The following is a 21,616-nucleotide window of genomic DNA, read 5'->3' as shown; positions in this document are numbered from 1 at the left end:
AAAAGATAAAGTCTATCTATAATATTAAATTGAGAAAATAATAGTATAATGTTTTTTAAGAATAATTACTTTATCTTTTTTATTTTACCTTTTTATTTGAGAGTTTAATTTTTATAATTTCCCTAAAAAAGATATATTCAATTAATATGAACAAATACTTTTATAGTACTATCAAAGAAGAAAGTTAACTAAAAATCCTTAATAACGTGTGCGAAGTGGCAACTAAGGTCATATTAGTGTTGAATATACACAAACACTTTAATATCTTTAGCTAAAGAATTTTATCCATATATCTAGAAAAATACACGTGCTAAGCACGGATTCATAGTAGATATATTTGTTATATTAAGTGTTAACAAAATATAAAATAAATAATATATTTTGTTATGTGTAAATTTATACTATTATTTCTTGAGATAAGTTTGAATTACAACGCACAAGTTTGTAGTAGATATAATTATCATGTTAAGCGTTACTAATAAAATACTAAATGAACAAGTATGTTTAATTAAGAATAAATTTACCCTCTTGTTTCCTGAGATAAACTTGAATTACAATCTTTTTAGGCCAAGATAAATATTTTATCATCAGAATTATATTTTGTGAATTTGTAGCGGATTTATTTTTATGGTTAAAATATTTATCTCATGTTTTTTTTATATAATAGTGACAAATATTATCCCTTATTTTTTATCAAATTTTATCAATGAAAAATATTTGTTTACACGTTTGTTAATGCATCAATAACAAATACTTGCATAATATCTTTTATACATATCATGGAAAAATATATGTCTTATATCTTTTTTATATGAATTAGTGATAAATATTTGTGCTGAATCTTTTACTTAAAAAATATTTGTTCAATATTCTCAAAAAATTAATTCTTTATAGCTAGATTTTTCATACTGCCACATTGTTTATGGTCGTTCGATATTGATAATCAAATTTAAATTTTATATAATAATCTTAAAAAATACTTTTCTTAAATCACAGTCGTCACATCTTGATGAGACATCTTGATGAGACAGTATACAATATATATAAAGGTTAATTACTATATACGGTCAGTGTAAAAAGTTTTACACTGTCGATTCATCATCATCATCCGTCTGCATTACTTTATAGATTTTTAAAATAAAAGTCAAATTTCTTTCAATATCCAACGGTTACGATTAACTGATAATGTAAAATCATTTTACACTGTCAGTGTATTTCAATTAAATTCATATATATATATTATATATATATATATATATATATATATATATATATTATATTATATATATATATATATATATATATATAATATATATATATATATATATATGATTGTGTGACTGCAAAAATAATTTTACCGTAAACAATCCGTATTTTTTGAATTATTTGTAAGAAATATGTGTAACGTATTTTTGTGTATTAGTTAGGGACAAAAATTTGTTTTAGATAAATATTTTTCTATAGATCACTTAACTATATTTGACGCATCACTTATTTTAATAAGTAAATTTATATTAAGAAGGATACTCAATCATATAAAAGAAAATTAATATAGAGAATGTCAACTGAATTAAGACATAACACAAGAGAATAAGTCAGTCATTCACAAGATAATCCACTAGGTTTATACACCAGTCAATCCAACAAAAAGCCTTTGTATCTTTGGTTCTAGTAGCAAATCAATTACAAGCTAAGACTTTGGCCCTATCAACCACCTGAATAACATAAAAGACTCTTCCTTAAAATATAACCGCATTTCTGCTTAACCAAACAATTCAACAAACCGCAAGCCACACCAAAAGACGAAAGTTCTTTTGGACTCTACCTTTGAACATAATATTGAAATTGTTGTAGTTAGTACCTGAGGCGTCCAACTCAAATTGGAATGACATATCAAACCACTTGAAATCTATATCCAAACCTGAAAAGTTAAAAAACAGTCCAAAAAAAGATGGGGAGTAAATTCTTCAGCTGCACCACAAATCGGACAAAGAAGATTATGGGATCCATTGATGATCCCCCTTTGGTCAAAACAATGTGTGTGGGTAACCAATTCAGCAACAACCTCCACCCGAAAACAAGAATGTTACTAAACACATTTGGGATCCAAAGCTTATTCAAAATAGAAGATAAAAAAAATAATTAATTGATTAATGGCAAATAAGAAATTATCATAGATATGAGTTCTATGTTCTAATGACTTCTTTAATGAATCATTTCCAAATAAAAGAGTGTTAAAAATGCAAAATGTAAAAAAAAAAATATTTAATGTATCTTAGCTTTTTTTTCTTCATGAGAATATGACAGAAAATAATAGTAATTTTATTCTTTAACCACAAATATGTGTCTTGTATATGAATTTATAAATTATACTACTTCCGTTTTTTATTATAAGTTGTTTTGAAAAAATATATTGTACCACAATATAAGTCATTTGATAATACCAATGAATTATTAATGTTATTTTTTCTATTATACCCTTAAATATTTATTATTCTATCTCCTTTTAATTATATAAACTTGCTTTTCCAATACCATTAATGAATGACAATTTTATAAAACCCTTCGTAATTTCTCTTTTTCATACCATAATTATTACATTTCTTAATACGTGCGAAAAGAAAAAAATGACTTATAGTAAAAAACAGAGAGAGTAATTAGTATTCTAGATTAGAACCAGAGTTATGTGTGAATTGAAATGATGGATTCCTGATGTGGTATTGCAAGTCTCTAATAGGAATGAACGCGAGAGTGGATTTGCAAGGTTAAGACTCCAACGTTCAAGTCAGTTAATGAGTCTAAAAAATGGTAGAATGAAGTAGGAAATATGTGTGTACTTTCAACCATGCATAAGTAAAAATTTATATATCTGGATTAAGTAGTCATTGTGCCTCCTTTATTGGGCCTTTGGTCGGCTAAGAACAGTCCCCCCCCCCCCCCCCAAGGATTATTGTGATGTGTTGAACAAGAAGTCTTTTAGGATTTGTGTTGGCATCATATTGTTGGGTTAATCAATAGTAAGCATGGAAATTTCCAGGAGCCGGTTGTAAAGAAGGTGGGAGACACATGCATTAAATGATAGACCTTTCTTAATGCTGCTTCACACGATTTTGTAACTGTCATGAACAAAGTTATAATGTTTAGGTATTTTGGTTTGTCATGAACAAGTATTTCAGTATTTTGGTATTTTGGTGTTTTGGTTTGTCATGAACAAAGTTGTAACTGTCATGAACAAGTTTATGAAACATCAATGATATTTTGTGTTCTGAAATTTTACTGTTAACATTACAGTTATATCATACAAATAACAAACTGTACTACATTGTGTTTTGTGAACATTACAGGCCTATCATAAATGTAATGTCATAAACATACAAACATTACATTCAAACCTGTTATTTTGTTCAAGGTTTAAACTTGTTAAATGTAATGCTGAACATTACAGGTCTGTCATAAATGCTAAACTTGTTCAACTTAACATTGCACATTACTGTCAATAACAACAATTGTGTTACATTTATCATGTTACCTTTTATTCAACAACACAATTGTGTTAAAATTGTCATATTACCTTTTATTCAACAACAACAATTGTGTTAAATTGTCACATTACATTTCATTCGACTTAACATAATAAATTACATTACATTGCACATGATCTTAACTGAACATAGGTTTTAACCAGTTTACCTCTAGAACTAGAAGAGAGAAATTACAAATATTTCCTTACAATAGACAAAACTATCTCACAGATATAGAGATTTCACTCTCAAAATTACTAAGGCAAATGTGATAATAAGAGAGAGAGAGAGAGAGAGAGAGACTTCACTCTTACAATGACTTTGAATAACGCCTTTGATGACAAGGATACATGTGAGTCTATTTTAATAATTGAGGAAACAAAATGGACATTTTTAAAGTGAAGTGACCAAAACGGACCTTGACAAAAAGATACAGGACAAAAAATGATATTAAGCCTAATATTCACTATAAATAAAAAATAATAAAAAACAATAAATTAAGGATAAGTAATAAAAAATATCAACTTATTAGTTTTCACACATCCCTTTGTGATGATAGTAATGAACAACATGCATATCGTCTTTATCATTTTCTTCATATGAGAAAGAAATGTGTCTAAAAAATATCAAGAGTTACTTGGTCATTGGCACCATGAACCGCCTAAAGAACCATTGCGTGTTCATCCACAAGGAAATTATCTTTGATTATTTGAGTGTATCTCTACCGCTTGGGGGTCTAGGATCATTTTGAATAACAATTTTGGTTGAGCCCAAAGGCTTATGTGAATGAGTTGGTTTGTAGATGATGTGTGTTCTTTCATTATGGCTAAACCTAACACTTGGGTCATGTTATGTGGCCCACTTGTCAATAGTGATCCCAATTGTTCATATTTGTTTAAAGTGACCCACAATAAATTTCTCATATTTATTTGGGTCCAGTACTCTGCGAGTCTGGCTTTGCTCCATTTAGATTTCCTCCCTTTATTTCAATTCAAACATGAAAAAAAACAAATCAAAGGGTTGGAATTAAAAGACTAAAATCAAGTATTTGTTATAATAAAAAAAGAAGAAGCATATTTTCCTTTTCCACTTGTCATCATTAACTTTTACTCGTTGCCTTTTCCTCTTAACATTGGCAATGTTGCTACAACCTCTCCATTTTCTACTTGTTGTCACCATCATTATTCATCATGCTAGTCCCTAAAACGACGTTTTTCTTTGTTATGCTAGACACACCACCACATACCACTTTGTTGTCATGTGGCCTTTTAAATCACCTAACAAATTTTTTTGTTATTTTCCGCCATTCGCTTCTTTTTTGTACATATATACAACCTTTTGACAAGTAAAATCCAAAATAATAATTTAGCCTTGTTCCAATTTTTATAACATCTCATTTTTTGTTTAAATTCTAGATTGGAATTCAAGGTTATATGGTAATATATCAATTTTGTTGTATTTTTAGTGATGTTATCACTATAATTCATCGAAGAATATTTCTGATAACAAAAAAGAGTGTGGTGGAAAACATAACAGAAAAATGATGTGACAAATATGTCAATGGATCGACACTACGGCGAGGTGCATGAAGTAAAACGAAGGAAGAACATATTCGTAAGGACGAACTTGTGACGGTTAGTGGCAAAGGTGGTGGCGAGTGGAAGAAGGAAATGTGTTGACACATTTCTTTCCTTTTTTATTCAAACAAATCATTTAGTTTAGTTCTGTAACTCCAACCTTTTTATTTGTTTTTGCCATGTATCTTGCAACAGTGTTTTAAACATGAATAAATGGAGGAAACCTAAATGAAGGAAAATTGTACTCATAACAAACAAACCAAAGTAGTTGGTTAGCGTTACAAATCCACCATTATATATGGTTGCATTAAATGAATTTTTGGTCTCCCTATTTAAGTATATGACAATGCTAACGAGTGCCCTCAAGGGAATTCGTTAAGAGATTAAAAAGGTAAGTTGAGCATTCTTTAAGAGACTAAAAAGACATGTTTTTTCTAAAAATATGTGTATTCAATGCACTGAAAACATAAATAATTAACTTTTTAAAAGAATATTGTGTCGATTCAATGCACCGATCATATAACATTTTCTATAGTATTTTGGATTCTTAACCGGATGCCCCCGGGCATTAGTTAGCATGATCCTTAAGTATTTATTTTTATTTTTTGGTCATCTATACACTTGTCATCTTTTCATTGAAAAATAGTAAGAGAAAATTATACACTTGTCATCTTTTCATTGAAAAATAGTAAAAACCACATCTAAGGAATGATATATAAGTTTTTTTTCCCTTTTTTTTTCTCCTTCCACTTTCACATGGACATCGTTCTCATTTAATACATGACATTGCCATTGCGGCGCCAAGTAAGCAATAACAAACATTTAAAAAATAATTTTAAAATTTCAAATAACTTAATAAATAAATCAACTTAACTTTTCTAAAACATAAACATTTTAATTACATTCGATTCATTATCTTCTTTAACAAATCCATAAACCCCACACCTCCATCCCTTCTTCGTCTTTTCCAAAATTTATTAACTTCATCCGTCTACCATCATCAATAATCAATAGTCATTATACCAAAAGAAAAAAAATTAAAATACAACATTAAAAAATAGATCTTTATGTTTTTTTGGGTTAAATGCAGTTTTAATCCTCATTCTTTATTTTTTTTCTAACCTTTTAATCCCCTTTTAAAAATAACCCGGCTTTAAGTCCCTGGTTATGAATATTCTTGGGGTTTTTTTGTCCACTTTTCAGATTTGGTTATGTAGCATGTTCAATTATGACGTGACAAATGAAATATTGACCCAAATTGAAAAAATGTGCCACATCATTTGAACCATATTAAACTTGATTTATATTAAACAAATTAGATAATAATTAAAATTAAACAATAATAAAAATTCAACTCAGATTAGTTATAAAAGCATCCATCCCCTTCTAAAGAACCCTATAAACGGGTTTCCCCTAATTCTAAAGAACCCTAGTAACATTATTCATCGCCTACTACTTCTCAATTCTCCAAAACCTAATTTGCTCCCAACCTAGAAAACATCAACCCTAATCATTCACTGTCACTACTCTTCATGAAGCTTCAGGAAAATCTATGAACCAAATTCCTCCAGCAACAAGGAAAAGCATTGAAAATGTGAAATTTTGTCCCAGGTATATATTATTTTATCTCCCATAATAGAAACATCATTATCTGTAGTTTTTCATACATGATGGTCCCATAGTATTTTAGGGTTTGTGGTCATTTTTCATTTAGGACTTGTGGTCCCTCTTTAGTCATGACATTTCTTTGTTTTTAAATTATTTCTTGTGGTCCCTCTCTCATTCTGACTCGTATTTATTATTTATTCCAGACCATCTAAGTGTCAAAAAATTAAGTTTATAACTCATCATGGAGATAAACTTGTTGACACCCTCGTGAAATATTATATTGATGGATTTATTTCATAAATGAGTTGGAAATGGGATGTTGACTACATGTCTTATTTTGAATTGTTGGAATTCATTAAAAGGAGGGATATAGAGACATTAAGTGTATTTAGTATTGGTACCCTAAGTTTAGCTTTACTTGTTGCCTTCGAACACTTAACGGTGATAATGATGTGTTGCAACTTATTAAAAATGTTGATGGTTGTGAGTAATAGATTTGTATGTTGAGCATAACATTAGTGAACCTCACATTATAGATGAGGTAGAAGTGGGGGATGAAATAATTTCGGATGATGATGACATTCATTGTATTGTTGAGAAGATTATTGGTGTAGATGATGATAATAAAGTGGAAGTGGAAGTGGATAATTAAGTTGAAGTAGATAATGAAGTGGAAGTGAATAATGAAGTTGAAGTGGATAATGAAGTCGAAGTAGATGATGGTGAGGAAAGTGAGTCTAAGTTGGATCGGACAACTATAATACCAACTGAAACAACTAAACCACATGAGAGTGAGTTTGACCATGATAATAGTGAGGATTCTAACCAACTGCAGACACCACCTGAAAGTGAAGTTGATGAACAGTATGAGAGATTTCCTAACCTATAAGATTTGTTAGGGAACACAATTTTAGTTAGGCATGGTATTCAATAGCAAGGAGTTGGTAAGGGATGTTATAAAGGAATATGCCATGGTGGAGAAAAATAAATATACCTAAAGAAGAATGATGGAAAGAGGATGGTTGTTTGGTGTATTGATGAATGCAAGTTACACGAGAATTGGTAAAAAGGGTTGGTGACCAATATTGGCAAGTGGTAAGTTTATATGACGGTCATACTTGTCAAAGAACAACCCAAAATATACAAGCAAAGATTGAATGGTTAGGAAAACAATTTATCCATATACTAATGCATACTCCTGACATGAAGCCAGCTGGACTAGTAGCTTTGTGTTTTGATAAGTGAGGTGTTAAACTATCATCTAATCAGGCTTATAGAGCTAAGATAATAGAAATGAATATTATTCAAGGAACGGAAATAGACATGTTAACATATCTAAGAACATATGCTAATGAGCTACTCAAGTCCAACCCTAATAGTAATATTATGTTGCAATGTTCTGACTCTAGTGATGGACCCGTGTTTGTGAGAATATACATATGTTTAAAGGCATGCAAGACTGGTCTTGCATGCTATTGTAGACCACTTATAGGACTTGATGCATGTTTTTTAAAAGGAGACTATGGTGGGCAGTTGATGTCAGTTATAGGAAGAGATGGAAATAATCAGATATTTCCAATTGCATATGTTGTTGTAGAGGCAGAAACAAAGGACTCTTGGGAGTGGTTCTTAAATCTGTTACTTGATGACTTGCAAGGCCTAAATCAAAGGGAATATACTTTCATTTCAGATCAGCAAAAGGTATACCATTCATGTCTTATATTTTTCTTACTTATGCTTTTGTTTCTTATATAAATGTGACTTTTATTGTGTTACTTATATTTTACAGGGTCTTATCTGAGTTGTTCATGGTTTGAGTGAGCATGTGAAACAATGTCTATGTGTGAAGCATTTCTATGGCAGTTAGAAAAAGAAGTGCCCTGGGATGGAATTGAAAGAAAGTTTGTGGAATGCTGCAAGGGCTAAAATTATTCAAGGATGGGAGAGGAAAATGTTAAGGATCAAAGGTTTGAATGAGGTTGCTTGGAAGGAAATGAAATAGATTCAAGCATAATATTGGAGCAGGTCACACTTTAAGACCTACTTTAAGTGTGACCTTCAGGTAAATAATATATGTGAAGCATTTAATAGGGCAATCCTAGAATATAAGGATAAACCAATTATCACCCTTTTAGGAGGGATAAAACATTACTCGACTAAAAGAATTACTAATCAGAAGAACTTATGGTTAAATATGTTGGTAATGTGTGCCCTAAAATCCAATTAGTACTTGAGAAGAATAAGAAATTTGCAGAAAGTTTGACTCCTACTTGACATGGTGATGATGGTATGGCTATTTAGTGTAACAAATGGTATTGAAATTTATTGTGTCAACATCAAAGAAGGAACTTGTGCTTGTAGGAAAAGGGACTTAGATGGGATCCCGTGTAGCCATGACATAACATGTATATGGCATAATAAGAAACAACCTGAAGGATATATTTCTGAGTATTATAAATTTGTATAAAATGAGTATCATGTCATATTATTGTGTGCATGATATGACTCTGATGCTAAGTATTGTATTTTGTGTAGGAAATCAAATTTTCAAAAAACATACTCACACATCATCTACCCTACAAATGGTCCTAAGCTATGAAGTGTATATGGAGCATTAATGGTCAATCCACCAGTGATGAGAAGGGCAATTGGGCGTCCCAAGAAGACGAGGAACAAGACCAATGATGAATCCAGAAACCCACATGTTCTGCCAAGGAAGCTTTCAACTATTACATGTCACAAATGTGGATCCATGGGACATAACATGATAACATGTAAAGGAAAGAGGGCAGCATATAGGACCATGCCAAAGGGTGGAAATAAGATCAAGAAGGAAAAAACTACAAAGGGAAAGAATAAGAAATCAACGAGTGCAACACAACCTACCCAAGAAATTGGATCTTGCTCACAAGGACCTCAAGTACTCAAGAATAGGATTTATGTTCTATTTTAGTATTTTGGAATTTTTGTGTCATGATAAAAGTTTGTATTTGTCATGAACAAAGTTGTAATGTTTAGGTATTTTGGTTTGTCATGAACAAGTATTTCAGTATTTTGGTGTTTCGGTTTGTCATGAACAAAGTTGTAACTGACATGAACAGATTTATGAAATGTCAATGATATTTTGTGCTCTGAAATTTTACTGTTAAACATTACATGTCTATCATACAAATAACAAATTGTATTACATTGTATTTTGTGAATATTACATGTCTCTCATAAATGTAATGTCATAAACAATCAAACATTACATTCAAACTTGTTATTTTGCTCAAGGTTTAAACTTGTAAAATATAACGCTGAACATTATAGGTTTGTCATAAATGCTAAACTTGTTCAACTTAACATTGGACATTACTGTCAACAACAACAATTGTGTTTAACATATCACGTTACATTTTATTCAACAACAACAATTGTGTTAAACTTGTCACATTACATTTTATTTAACAACAACAATTGTGTTTAACTGTCACATTACGTTTCATTCGACTTAACATGATAAATTACATTACATTGCACATAATCTTAACTGAATATTTCATTCAACTTAATATAATCAGTTACATTGTATTGCATTGCACATACCCTTAACAGAACATTACATTGCACAAACAACCTAATCAACCTTATATAATCAACCTTAACATAAACAACTTAACATAATCAACTTAACATAATTAACTAATTAATTACATTTGATACAACCAATTCAATTGACAACCTTAATGGCATTCCTATGATAAACTTGTTCATCATCTTCAAAAACTTGATCTTCAACTTCAGTTGATCCTCTCTAGTAATGACTTCATTCAACTTGACCTTTTCTTGGTTTAATTTTCGGTGCATTGAAGATATTATTTTCTTGACTCGTTGAGAGATCTCTTCATCATAACAGACAAAATAACCATACCTCTTATATTCCTGTCTCTAAAAATAGAGAAGAAAAATGAGGAATTTTTTAAAAATCATAAAATAACATTATTCATGAATATTACAAATCAAACTAATACCATGTACATCCTAGAGCCAAAAAACGACGACCTGGATTCAAATCTGTCCAAACCGCCATTAATGAAGATGGAATACCACATTTGCATTCGACATGATTGGAACGAGAAACAATACGATTGCTTATTGTTGAATATTGGGACATGATTAGAGTGTTGGACTGTTAAGATAACAACAATTTCTTGAGATTTTCTTGAGAAGAAGACTAACAACGCAATCTAGGTTCTTTTGGTGCAAATGGGGATGAACAACGAAATCTAGAATTTTTTTATGTTTTATAATTGGATGAACTAATTCAATATATTTTTAATTTAAAATATTTAATTTAAACACGGTTTTAAATGACACGGCAGATTTTTTTCAATTTTTGTCAATATTTCGTTTGCCACGTCATAACTGAACATACCACATAATCAAATTTGAACTAAAGACAAAGAAAAACTAAAAAATATTCGTAACAAGGAACGTAAATTTTTTTTTTCAAAACAGGAATTAAAAAGTTTTAAAAATTAAAAGGGAATTAGAACTGCATTTAATTTTCATTCCTTTTCATTATCAGCCATAAGAACATAAATATATCCGGCATTATACTAAATAAAATCAGTTCCCGCAGCAAAATAATGGTAATTTTTTTCAACCTCCTCGTGGGCTTCTTCCACTTAGCTCTCATGTTTGGTGATGAACACTAATATCTCAAGCTTCTTTAAACGATGTCAATTTCCAGCAGCTGCTCAACAAATTTTCTTGGCACAAGGGATTTTAAAAATCAGATTTTTAATTTATACCATACCTTTAATTCAAATAAATTACATCAAAAATTTTAAAATTAAATTATTCTCAATTAAAATAAGGTTTAATAGTGATGTTTTGATAGTGTAAATGTCATCCAACAAAAACATATCATTTTGTCATGTCATATAAATATTTTAAAATTTTATATCTGACTTGACGGGATGCATGATCATCATTAGTTGACAGTATAAAATAAATTTACACGGTTAGTGCATCACCCTTTTTCTCATTAAAATATTAAAAACCATTTTTCATTTATACCAATAAATAAAATACGGAATTAAATAACCAACAATTACACAAACAAACATACAAAAACTAAACCTATAAAACATATATAAAGTTAGATTTTTTTAAATAACTACATTTCCTTACTTAAATTCTAAAATAATCATCTTTTCCAATTATATATATCAAACCACCAATATTTAAAAAAAATTGCAACAAAGAACATGCATTAAAATAAAAATGAATATACATTATCATCATACCAATTGGCACATGCTATAGAAAATGCACATAGAGATCAATAGAACTGACACATGTATATAGAGTCCATACATAGGCATCAATTAATTTATTGCTTATTTTTAATGGGACTTTTTTATTTAAACATGGTTATTTTTGTATATAGTTGAAAAGGATGGTTAGTTTGAAAATTAAGATGAGAAAGATGGTTATTTTGAAGAAAAAAAATATCTATATAAATCAATTCAAATAAAAACACAAAAATGATGAATCTTGAACAACAAATTCCTCAGCCACGAGATATTCAAGGACAGCAGCAAGGTGAACCGTAGAAGGAGGAAAATCATCATCTAATGTTCTTGGAATCTTTGTTTTCTTCTATTTACTTATCAGATGGAAAAAGCCTCTCAACAAAGTTGCTACTACAAAAACCAAGGTAGAAAGATTTTGAACTTGTTATCGTGGGTGTTGATTTTGTTGACCTTGTTGTTTAGCAGCCATGGACTTGAATAATGATTATGTATGTTGATTGAGTTAGTGAAGAATAAAGATTTATGAAGTTAGAAAAGCTTAAGGAGATAAAGATTTGGATGTCTTTAGGATTGTTAGGGGAAGAAGGGGTTTGAAAGGAAGAGCGTTTGCAATATGTGGCAAAATCTAGAAGTAAAAAAAGAGGAATATTTACATTATAAATTAATTCATTTAAATGTTTTTAAGATTTTATAAATTAAAAAAACTAATTATTAAAAAAAAACTAATTAATTAAGACATTCATGAATTCGATGAAGGAAAACAAATATTGAAGAACACGCAAACTAACCAAGTTTACTTGTGAATTTTTTTAAATTGCTAAGCTACTGCTAATTAAACGATCTAATTTTCCTTGGCCTGGATCTTGGCATAAAAAATGTGATAAATACAGAAAAATGTCTGAATGAAGTTGAAGCAGCAGTTTGATCCTCTTATCCAATCATGTATATCATCCACCACGCCAATAGACAAACTTACATATCATCATTTTAACTGAAAAAAACAAAAAAAAAAGTAGCAAGGTAATTTAGAGGGCAAGGATTTTTGGAGAGTTTTACTAGTCTCATATAGATATCCTAAAACAAGTATATTTTTCAAATAAAATGGCACTTAACTAGTAGTGTAACAATGAAGACTTACCAGCGTTATTGCTTAACTTTGAGACTGGTTTCTATGCGTTCAATTAGCTTATCCGCGGTTAATGCTCCCTCCTGACAATCATGAAGAAAAATGTTTATTTCTCACTTTTTCAAATATGATGTTGAAAGAAAGCATTTCAGTAACAAAAGATACAACACATCCATGTTTATTTTCCACATATTTCTTATGCCGGGTTACCAATCAGATGCAGTACCATTATGGTTTGTGACTTACACGTCATAATTTTTCATGTGTCGAGCTTTCTGATGAAACTAACTATCTATAAATGATACTTGAAGTTTCAACAAAATTGAAGACTAGAGGTTCAGTAAATTAAAGAATATCCGAGAACATTGCAAGTTTGCAACACTGCTAATGCAAATACAGTTTTATAAATAAAAAGCATCAAATTCAGCTAGATTTAGATTAAATGTCATGTCATGTAATTTAAGTCAATGCAAAAGAAGCAGAAAGAAAATATAACACAACTTACAAAGCGATCAAAAGGTTCTCCATCCTTAAAGATGATGAAAGTTGGCAATGCCTCAATTTTGTATTTAGTAGCAATGCTGGGATACTTCTCAGTATCAATCTTAACTACTTGTATCAGATCACTAAGCCGCGTGCTTACTTCCTCGAGTACGGGAACCATGAATTGACAAGGACCGCACCTGTAAACCAGCATCGAGTTACTGAATAGATGTAACTATATAAATAAATAGTTATAAGTTCAAACAGTTTAAGTATGAAATATGACCAGTTAAAGGGAAATGAAGAGATAAGAAGAAAATGGAAAACACAGGGAGAAAGTTACCAGGTTGCATAGAAGTCAACAAATACAGGCTTCTCAGAGTTAGCAAGCAAATCATCAAAGGAGGAAAATGTTTGTTTCTTTGCTTGAACCTACAGAACATAAAATCCAAAAATGCTGGTCAGTTCTCAATTGATTGTTGCAGAAGCGAGAAAGTTCAGTTTAACAGGTTTGAGGGCAAGCATGGATTGGCCACTGCTCATCATCCTTAAAGCCTTAGTTTTAAGGTATTTAAAACACTGACAAATTCTGGTGATGCAGGGCACAAGACAAGAATCAAATAAGGGAAGCATTTATTATTAGATTATTATAGTGTAATATAGCAGTATTAGAAATATGTTGAGCTGCCAGTAGATTAGATAATAGATCTCAGTCAGTTATGCTGAACTGAGATCTATAACAAACTCTGAGTCCCTTATAAATAAGACTCTCACTTGTATAATTCAGTTGAGAATTCAGTTAATGCAAAACTCTATTATTCCCTAACATGCTCTCTTTATCAAACTCTAATATGATCATAAGCTTGTGATCCATCACAGCCATGCCTTCTGCCGCTGATGAATCACTACTGTCACCGGAAAACAATTCTCCGGCGAGTGAAACTACTTCTTCTCTGAAAAACGCAGCAACTTCATCACTGAAGAATGCGTTCAAAACATTTGCACAGCAAATCAGCATCAAACTTGACAACCACAACTTCCTCTCATGGAAGCAACAAGTCGAACGAATCATTTGAATTCACAAACTGCACTGTCACCTGGTTAATCTGGTGATTCCTCCGCGCTATCTCTCAAAGGCTGATTGTGCCTCCAATACTGAAAATCCAGCTTATCTGCAATGGCATCAAGAAGACTCTCTTCTCTTCACCTGGCTTTTCACCACACTGTCAGAACCGGTCTTGCCACGCGTAGTCAAGTGCGTACACGCGCATGAAGTGTGGACAGCCATTGATCAGTTCCAAAGAACTCAGATCTACGCGAAATCGTGTCAACTGCGTTATGAGCTGCGAAGCATGGAGAAAGGAGATCAAACAATTGCACAATACTTAGGGTGAATCCAACAGATCATAGACATTCTCGAATCGATTGGAGATCCAGTTTCGCATCGAGATCAACTTGAGACGATCGTCGACGGATTGCCACCGGAGTATCAAGCCCTAGCTTCGATCATCCCATGTGAGATCGTCGTCGCAGAAACCATGCTTCTCTCTCATGAAGCGTGTTTAGATAGATCGACACGTGTGATATCTCACGGTTCACCCTCTGTCAATCTTACGCAAGGTATGATTCCTCAAGCTCAAGATTCGCCAACTTCAATTGTTTCTGATCCTACACCACAACTATCTGTTTCGGATCCTCCACCTCACTTTGATGGCAATCGCGGTGGTCGCGGCAGTCGATTCTCCAGAGGTGGTGGTCGTAATGGTGGTAGGTCAAAAGTGCAATGTCAAATCTGTGCTAAAACTGGACATGATGCTAAGGTCTGCTACTACAGACTGAATGTTACGCCTACTGGACCTAATCAGTGGCGTAATCCAGTCATACAACCTCAACCTACATCCAACTTTCAGAATCCATGGTACTCTGCAGGTGTATCACCACAGATGCCACAACAATGGATGTCTCCTTCTCAATCTGGTTTTATACCTAGGCCTGCAAATTCTCCGTTTGCTGGTAGACAACCTCAAGCGTATCTAGCAGGTACAGACACAGGCACAAGTCAAGCTGCAAATTCTCAGTGGTATGCAGACTCAGGCGCCACACATCATATACCAACTCTGCAGAACACTTCCTTGACAGCATTTCCACCTCAGGAACTGACCAAGTCATGCTTGGTAATGGTCAAGGTCTGTCTATCACTTCAATTGGTAACACTGCTTTTCCATCTGCACACAAACCACATGTCACACTCACACTGAATAACTTGTTATTGGTACCTAAGATCACCAAGAATCTTATATCAGTGAGTCAATTTGCACGACATAATCGAGTGTATTTTGAATTTCACCCTGATCTCTGTCTTGTAAAATCCCAGGCTACATCTGAAGTGTTGTTACAAGGATCCCTTGGGAAGGATGGACTATACTCCTTTGGCAATCTCAAGGCTCCCTCTTACTCTTCTAGTATATCACCTTGTGTGCACCCACTCACTAGTGGCAATTTACATTCAGCAACTTTGAATTCCTGTACAATTCATAATACCACTGCTATAGGACCTTCTCTGTATGCTCAGTGGGACAACAGCCTGGGGCACCCTCATCATGAGGTCCTCAAGACTGTTTTATCCAGATGTAATATTCATATTCCTCATCAATCCAAATTAGATTTTTGCACTGTTTGCTGCTTGGGTAAAGTTCATAGGTTACCATCTACTCACTCTAACACTCAATATCATGCTCCATTTGAACTTGTATTTGCTGATGTTTGGGGTCCTGCACCCATGCTTTCAACTGCTGGTTTCAAATACTTACTTACATGTGTGGATGCTTTCACAAAGTACACTTAAACAAAAATCTGAGGTGACCTCCACATTCACTACCTTCATGGCATATGTCACAACTCAATTTAACTGTCAGATCAAGACAGTTCAAACTGATGGAGGAGGTGAATTCCAACCCCTCACTTCATTACTTGCCACACAAGGTATTATACACAGACTTACATGTCCTCACACCCATCATCAAAATGGTTATGTAGAAAGAAAGCACAGACATGTAGTAGAAACAGGGCTCACACTTTTGGCTCAAGCATCCCTAACTCTTAAATTCTGGGATCATGCTTTTCAAGCAGCAGCTTATCTGATCAATACAATGCCAACTACTGTCTTGGCTATGCAGTCACGTTACAGCACTCTATACCAATCTGAACCTGACTACACATTTCTAAAAGTGTTTGGATGTGCCCACACACCTCAGGCCCTACAACCCTCATAAAAATTTGTCTATCACACTAAAAATTCTGCACACCACAAGGGTTACAAGTGTATGGCCCCTGATGGTAAGATCTACATCTCTAAAGATGTCATCTTCAATGAAATCAGGTTTCCATACTCATCCTTATTTCCCAAGTTTCCAACATCCTCCACGTCTCCTACTCAGATTTCTGTCTCATTTCCTTTATCTTTCTCTCCAGGATCTTTCCAAACTCCAAATATTGAACCTCATCCTCCACAACACAATAACTTGGCACTTTCAACTCCTCTTCAACAAGACTCACCCACTACCGCTCATAGTCCATTCTTACATCAATCTCCGGTGGTTTCAACTTCCACTCAAGTGGCTCCTTTACCAAATACAATGAAGAAGCATCCTCCAACCACTCATTATCTGCTTCTACTGCAGAACAACCACCGACACCTCACCTTTGTCCTCAAAATTCTCATCCTATGATCACAAGGGCCAAAGATGGCATTGTGCAACCTAGACTCCATCCCACTCTTTTATTGACTAAACTTGGACCAACCTAGACTCCATCCCCACTCTTCTATTGACTGAACTTGGACCAACATCCTACAAACTAGCCCTCAAGCATCCCAAATGGCTTGAAGCCATGAAAGCTGAACATGATGCTCTTTTAACCAACAACACCTGGACCCTCACCACTCTCCCACCAAACAGAAGAGTCATTGGATGTAAATGGGTCTTTAGAATCAAACAAAATCCTGATGGTTCTATTCTGAAATACAAGGTCAGACTTGTGGCCAAAGGGTTTCACCAAGTTCAAGGTTTTGATTTTCAGAAAACTTTCTCACCAGTGGTCAAACCAGTCACAGTCAGGATTGTTTTAACTTTAGCCCTATCCAGACAGTGGCAAATCACTTAACTTGATGTCAACAATGCCTTCTTAAATGACATTTTGACTGAGGAAGTTTATATGCAACAAACCCCAAGGTTTGTCAAACTGATTTTGACCCGGTTTGCAAGCTTAACAAAGCTATTTATGGGTTAAAACAGGCACCAAGGGCCTGGTTTGAAAGGCTCTCTACTGCATTACATCAGTTTGGTTTCATTACTAGCAAGTGTGATCCCTCACTATTTACTTTAACCACATCTACATATACTATCTTCATGTTAGTCTATGTGGATGACATTATTGTTACTGGGAATTCTTCTAGCCATATTCAAAGCCTAGTGGCCAAGCTCAATGCTCAATTCTTCCTAGTCATGTTCAGTACACTTCGATTCTTCCTCTCAACTATGCCATTATGCTGAGATGTATAGGATGCAATAACTTCATGCTCTATACCTTCCTCATTGCAAAATCTAGCAAATTCTCGAGAGGTATACTCACCACAACCATCACTTCTCAGTTTCTTCAACTTGCATTCATTTTGCTTTTCGACAAGCAATTTGAATTGTGTGAATACCTCACTCTTTCTTTCAATAAGGTAAATTCACATACATCTAGTGAATTCATCTATGAAAGTTAGAAAATAGTAGTTAGCTCCATTCGACCTTACTTCAAAAGGCCCACACACATCAAAGTGAACTAACTCTAGCTTTCTCTTCGACCTCATTAGCAAGTCATGCTTGAATGCTTTCCTAGCCTACTTTGCTTTACAACATTCCTCACACATCTGCCTTGGTTCTTTCACCTGAGGTAAGTCATACACCATCTTCTTCTGGTTGAGCATACCTAAATTTCTGAAGTTTAGATGTCCATACCTATGGTGCCATAGCTAGTTCTTGTCTTCTTCTGCAATCGAAGCAAGACACTTGTAATCAACAGGGTTGATCTCTACTTTAAACGTCCTATTGTCTGCCAATGGTGCCTTCAGAATCAGCCTTCCAACACAATGATACACCTTCATATGATTCTTTTCTATCTCCATGTTGTACACTTTTGCAAGTAATTGACCTATGCTTATCAAATTACTTGTCATCGAAGGTACATACAACACATCGGTGATGTTGGCTTTTCGACCATCTTTTCTGACAACAGAGATGTCTCCCTTTCCACCTGATGTGATGTGTCCATCTGCAAACTTTATCACTTTCTCAACTGATTCATCTAGTTTGGTGAACCAATCTTTATTACTAGTCATGTGGTTACTGCATCCTGAATCCAGGTACCACATGTTGGTTTGCCCAGTGTTCGACTGAGTATTGGTCATGAGTAACACATCCTCAAAATCACTATCTTCATCATGTTTATACTACACTCCGTCGCTATCTTTCACTCGTGCTTCCTTCTTTCTTCAACAGTCTCGAGCATAGTGGACAAATCCTTGACAGTTGTAACACTGCACCTCCTTCATGTCAACTTTCTTTCCAGAATACTTGTTGTCCATGCCTTTCTTGATCGAATCATAGTGATTCTTTGAGTTCTTGTTTGACTTCTCATCATTAGCAATTTCTTGATGAATCTTGTTTGTAGTGCATGTTCAGTCACCTTCTCCCTTTCTAAGTTCCTCTGCTTCAGCCTCATCTCATGAGCCTCTGAACATGACTTGAAGTTCTTCTAACTTCATCTCAACTAGATTATTGGACTATTCAATTGACACTACAATGTAATCAAACTTTGCAGTCAGAGATCTCAACACTTTCTCAATCTTTTACAAATCGTTGATTGATTCACCACACGACTTCATCCGGTTCGTTAACAACACCACACATGAAAGATATTCTGGGACTAATTCATCCTCCTTCCTTTGACTCATCTCGAATTGCTTTCTCAACACCTGCAACTTCATCCTTTTCAGCTTTTCATCTCCGCCGTACAAGCTCTTCAACTTGTCACATGCTCCTTTTGTCGTTTTTTCTTCAATAATCTTCTCAAACACGTTAGAATCCACACACTGGTGAATCAAGAACAAACCTTTTTCATCTTTCTTTCTTCATTCCTTGTGCACAGCTTGCTGAACATCATCTGCATTCGCTTCCAATGTCGGTACTCCATCATTCACGATTTCAAACACATCTTGAAATCTGAAGATGACTTTCATCTGCGCAGCCCACTGTTCATAGTTCTCACCTTTGAAAACCGGTAGATTCACTGGAAATTGCGTTGATGTTGTTGTTTTGTTGCAACCGGACTCGTTGATACCAATTTGTTGGAACAAATTTCAAAAAAGATGGGAGAAGAAGAAAAGAGAGAAAAGAGAGAAAATTGAATTGTAAAATTGTGATTGTCCAAAAAAAACTATACGAATCAACAAAAGTCCAAAACATACGGAATATAAAGTACAAAATTACAAGTTACATTTCGACACAACTATATGTTGTATTCGACTCAGTTGATTATGTCTGACTACTGAACGACTAACTACTTCAACTCATTCGAATGCTAGCTTCCAAATTACAACTTCTAACAAGCATGTAATAAATTATTTATTTAATAAATTTTGGGAAACACCTAAACAAATGCATATTTCATGAAATAACTCAAAATAAATTCTATGGAGGTACTACCGTCCACATCTCCATACTATACTACAAAGATGATTCAGAAATGAAAGAAATAACCGGTCAAAGCATCATCATATTCGTAAAGAGATAAAATGAAAGAATGAAGATGTTATTATCATATTCAACATAACGGCCCAAAAATCTGGCAAAATCAATCCAAATGGAACTGAATCAGCAAGTTGGATTTATTCAGATGCAAACGATTCCAAAACAAAGCTAAGCTAGCCAAAAAAAAGTTCTGCGGAAAATTAACAAGTAGAATTTCCGAATAGCCTCCATACTCCAACAACAACAAGCTTCCAATAAATAAATAAATAAACAAAAAAGATATTTGGTTACCAGGAATCTAGGGCGGGAGGAAGCGGGGAGACGGCGAGTACCAATTGGAAGAAAGCGAGTTCGAAGAGGAAATTGGAGTTGCAGCGAAGAAGACGAAGCTCCCACACGAGTGCAAGAGTTCAAAGAAGAGAGGGTTATGGTGGAGGAGGCTGAAATTGAAACCGCCATGGTAAAGTCAAATGTGAGCGAGCAACAGAATGGATTGGATAATCAGAAAAATAAAAGGCTATTTGTTTGGAATTCGACGGAGAAATTAATAAATAATATCCCAAGGAAACGAATTGGTCTGGACTTGTGTGCTAATAACGTTTTGCTCTCACTTTCACATTCACTCTATCTCTTCTCTTTCTCCGCTTTTTTATATTATTTAAATTTAAATTTAATTAATTAATAAAAATAATCTAATGCATTTTCAACATGTCTTTTTTAAGGTAGAATTAACCAAATCTTATGTGAAGTTAGATTTATTTAATACAATATAAAATATATTATATATAAATAACTTTTTTTTTAAATTAGGAAAAAAAAAGAAATTTTTCAGATTTTAAAATAAAAAATTTATCCTCAATTAAAAATAATTATTAATTAAAATAAAATAGATATTGTTTTGCGTGAAATAAAAAGTTACTGATGTGCACGTTTATTGAGTGATATTCAATTTGATATATTATAAAATGTTTTTAAAAATACTTGTTAAATTATAATGTGTTATTTAATTGTAAAATGAACAATGATCGTATAAATTCAATTGTATTAAATAATCCTATAAAACAAGACTCGTGAGATGAAGAAAGAAAAAAAGTCACATTTAAAAATAAAAAATTTGCATTTAAACTAAGGTTACATATTGGCCTAGTGGATGAAAAATTAATTGCATATACGGTTATTTAAGTGTTATCCAATTTGATACAGT

At 33.1% G+C, this 21,616-nt stretch overlaps 1 protein-coding gene across 1 annotated transcript; it reads right to left on the bottom strand.

Annotated features, from left to right (window-relative positions):
- Nucleotides 1-12,720: 12,720 nt before the first annotated feature.
- Nucleotides 12,721-21,033, bottom strand: LOC127092595 (thioredoxin Y1, chloroplastic). The gene is made up of 5 exons (XM_051031486.1): nucleotides 20,704-21,033; nucleotides 13,962-14,050; nucleotides 13,641-13,818; nucleotides 13,148-13,218; nucleotides 12,721-13,000 (listed from the first exon to the last, which is right to left on the bottom strand). The coding sequence occupies exons 1-4, from the start codon at nucleotides 20,869-20,871 to the stop codon at nucleotides 13,153-13,155; spliced, it is 501 nt and encodes a 166-aa protein (XP_050887443.1). The 5' UTR covers nucleotides 20,872-21,033; the 3' UTR covers nucleotides 12,721-13,000; nucleotides 13,148-13,152.
- Between the last annotated feature and the right edge of the window lie 583 nt (nucleotides 21,034-21,616).

This window comes from Lathyrus oleraceus, chromosome 6 (genome assembly GCF_024323335.1).
Source record: "Lathyrus oleraceus cultivar Zhongwan6 chromosome 6, CAAS_Psat_ZW6_1.0, whole genome shotgun sequence".
NCBI lineage: Eukaryota > Viridiplantae > Streptophyta > Magnoliopsida > Fabales > Fabaceae > Lathyrus > Lathyrus oleraceus.
The sequence above is the reverse complement of the archived record's forward strand: the minus strand, read 5'-3'. Positions and strand labels throughout refer to the sequence as shown.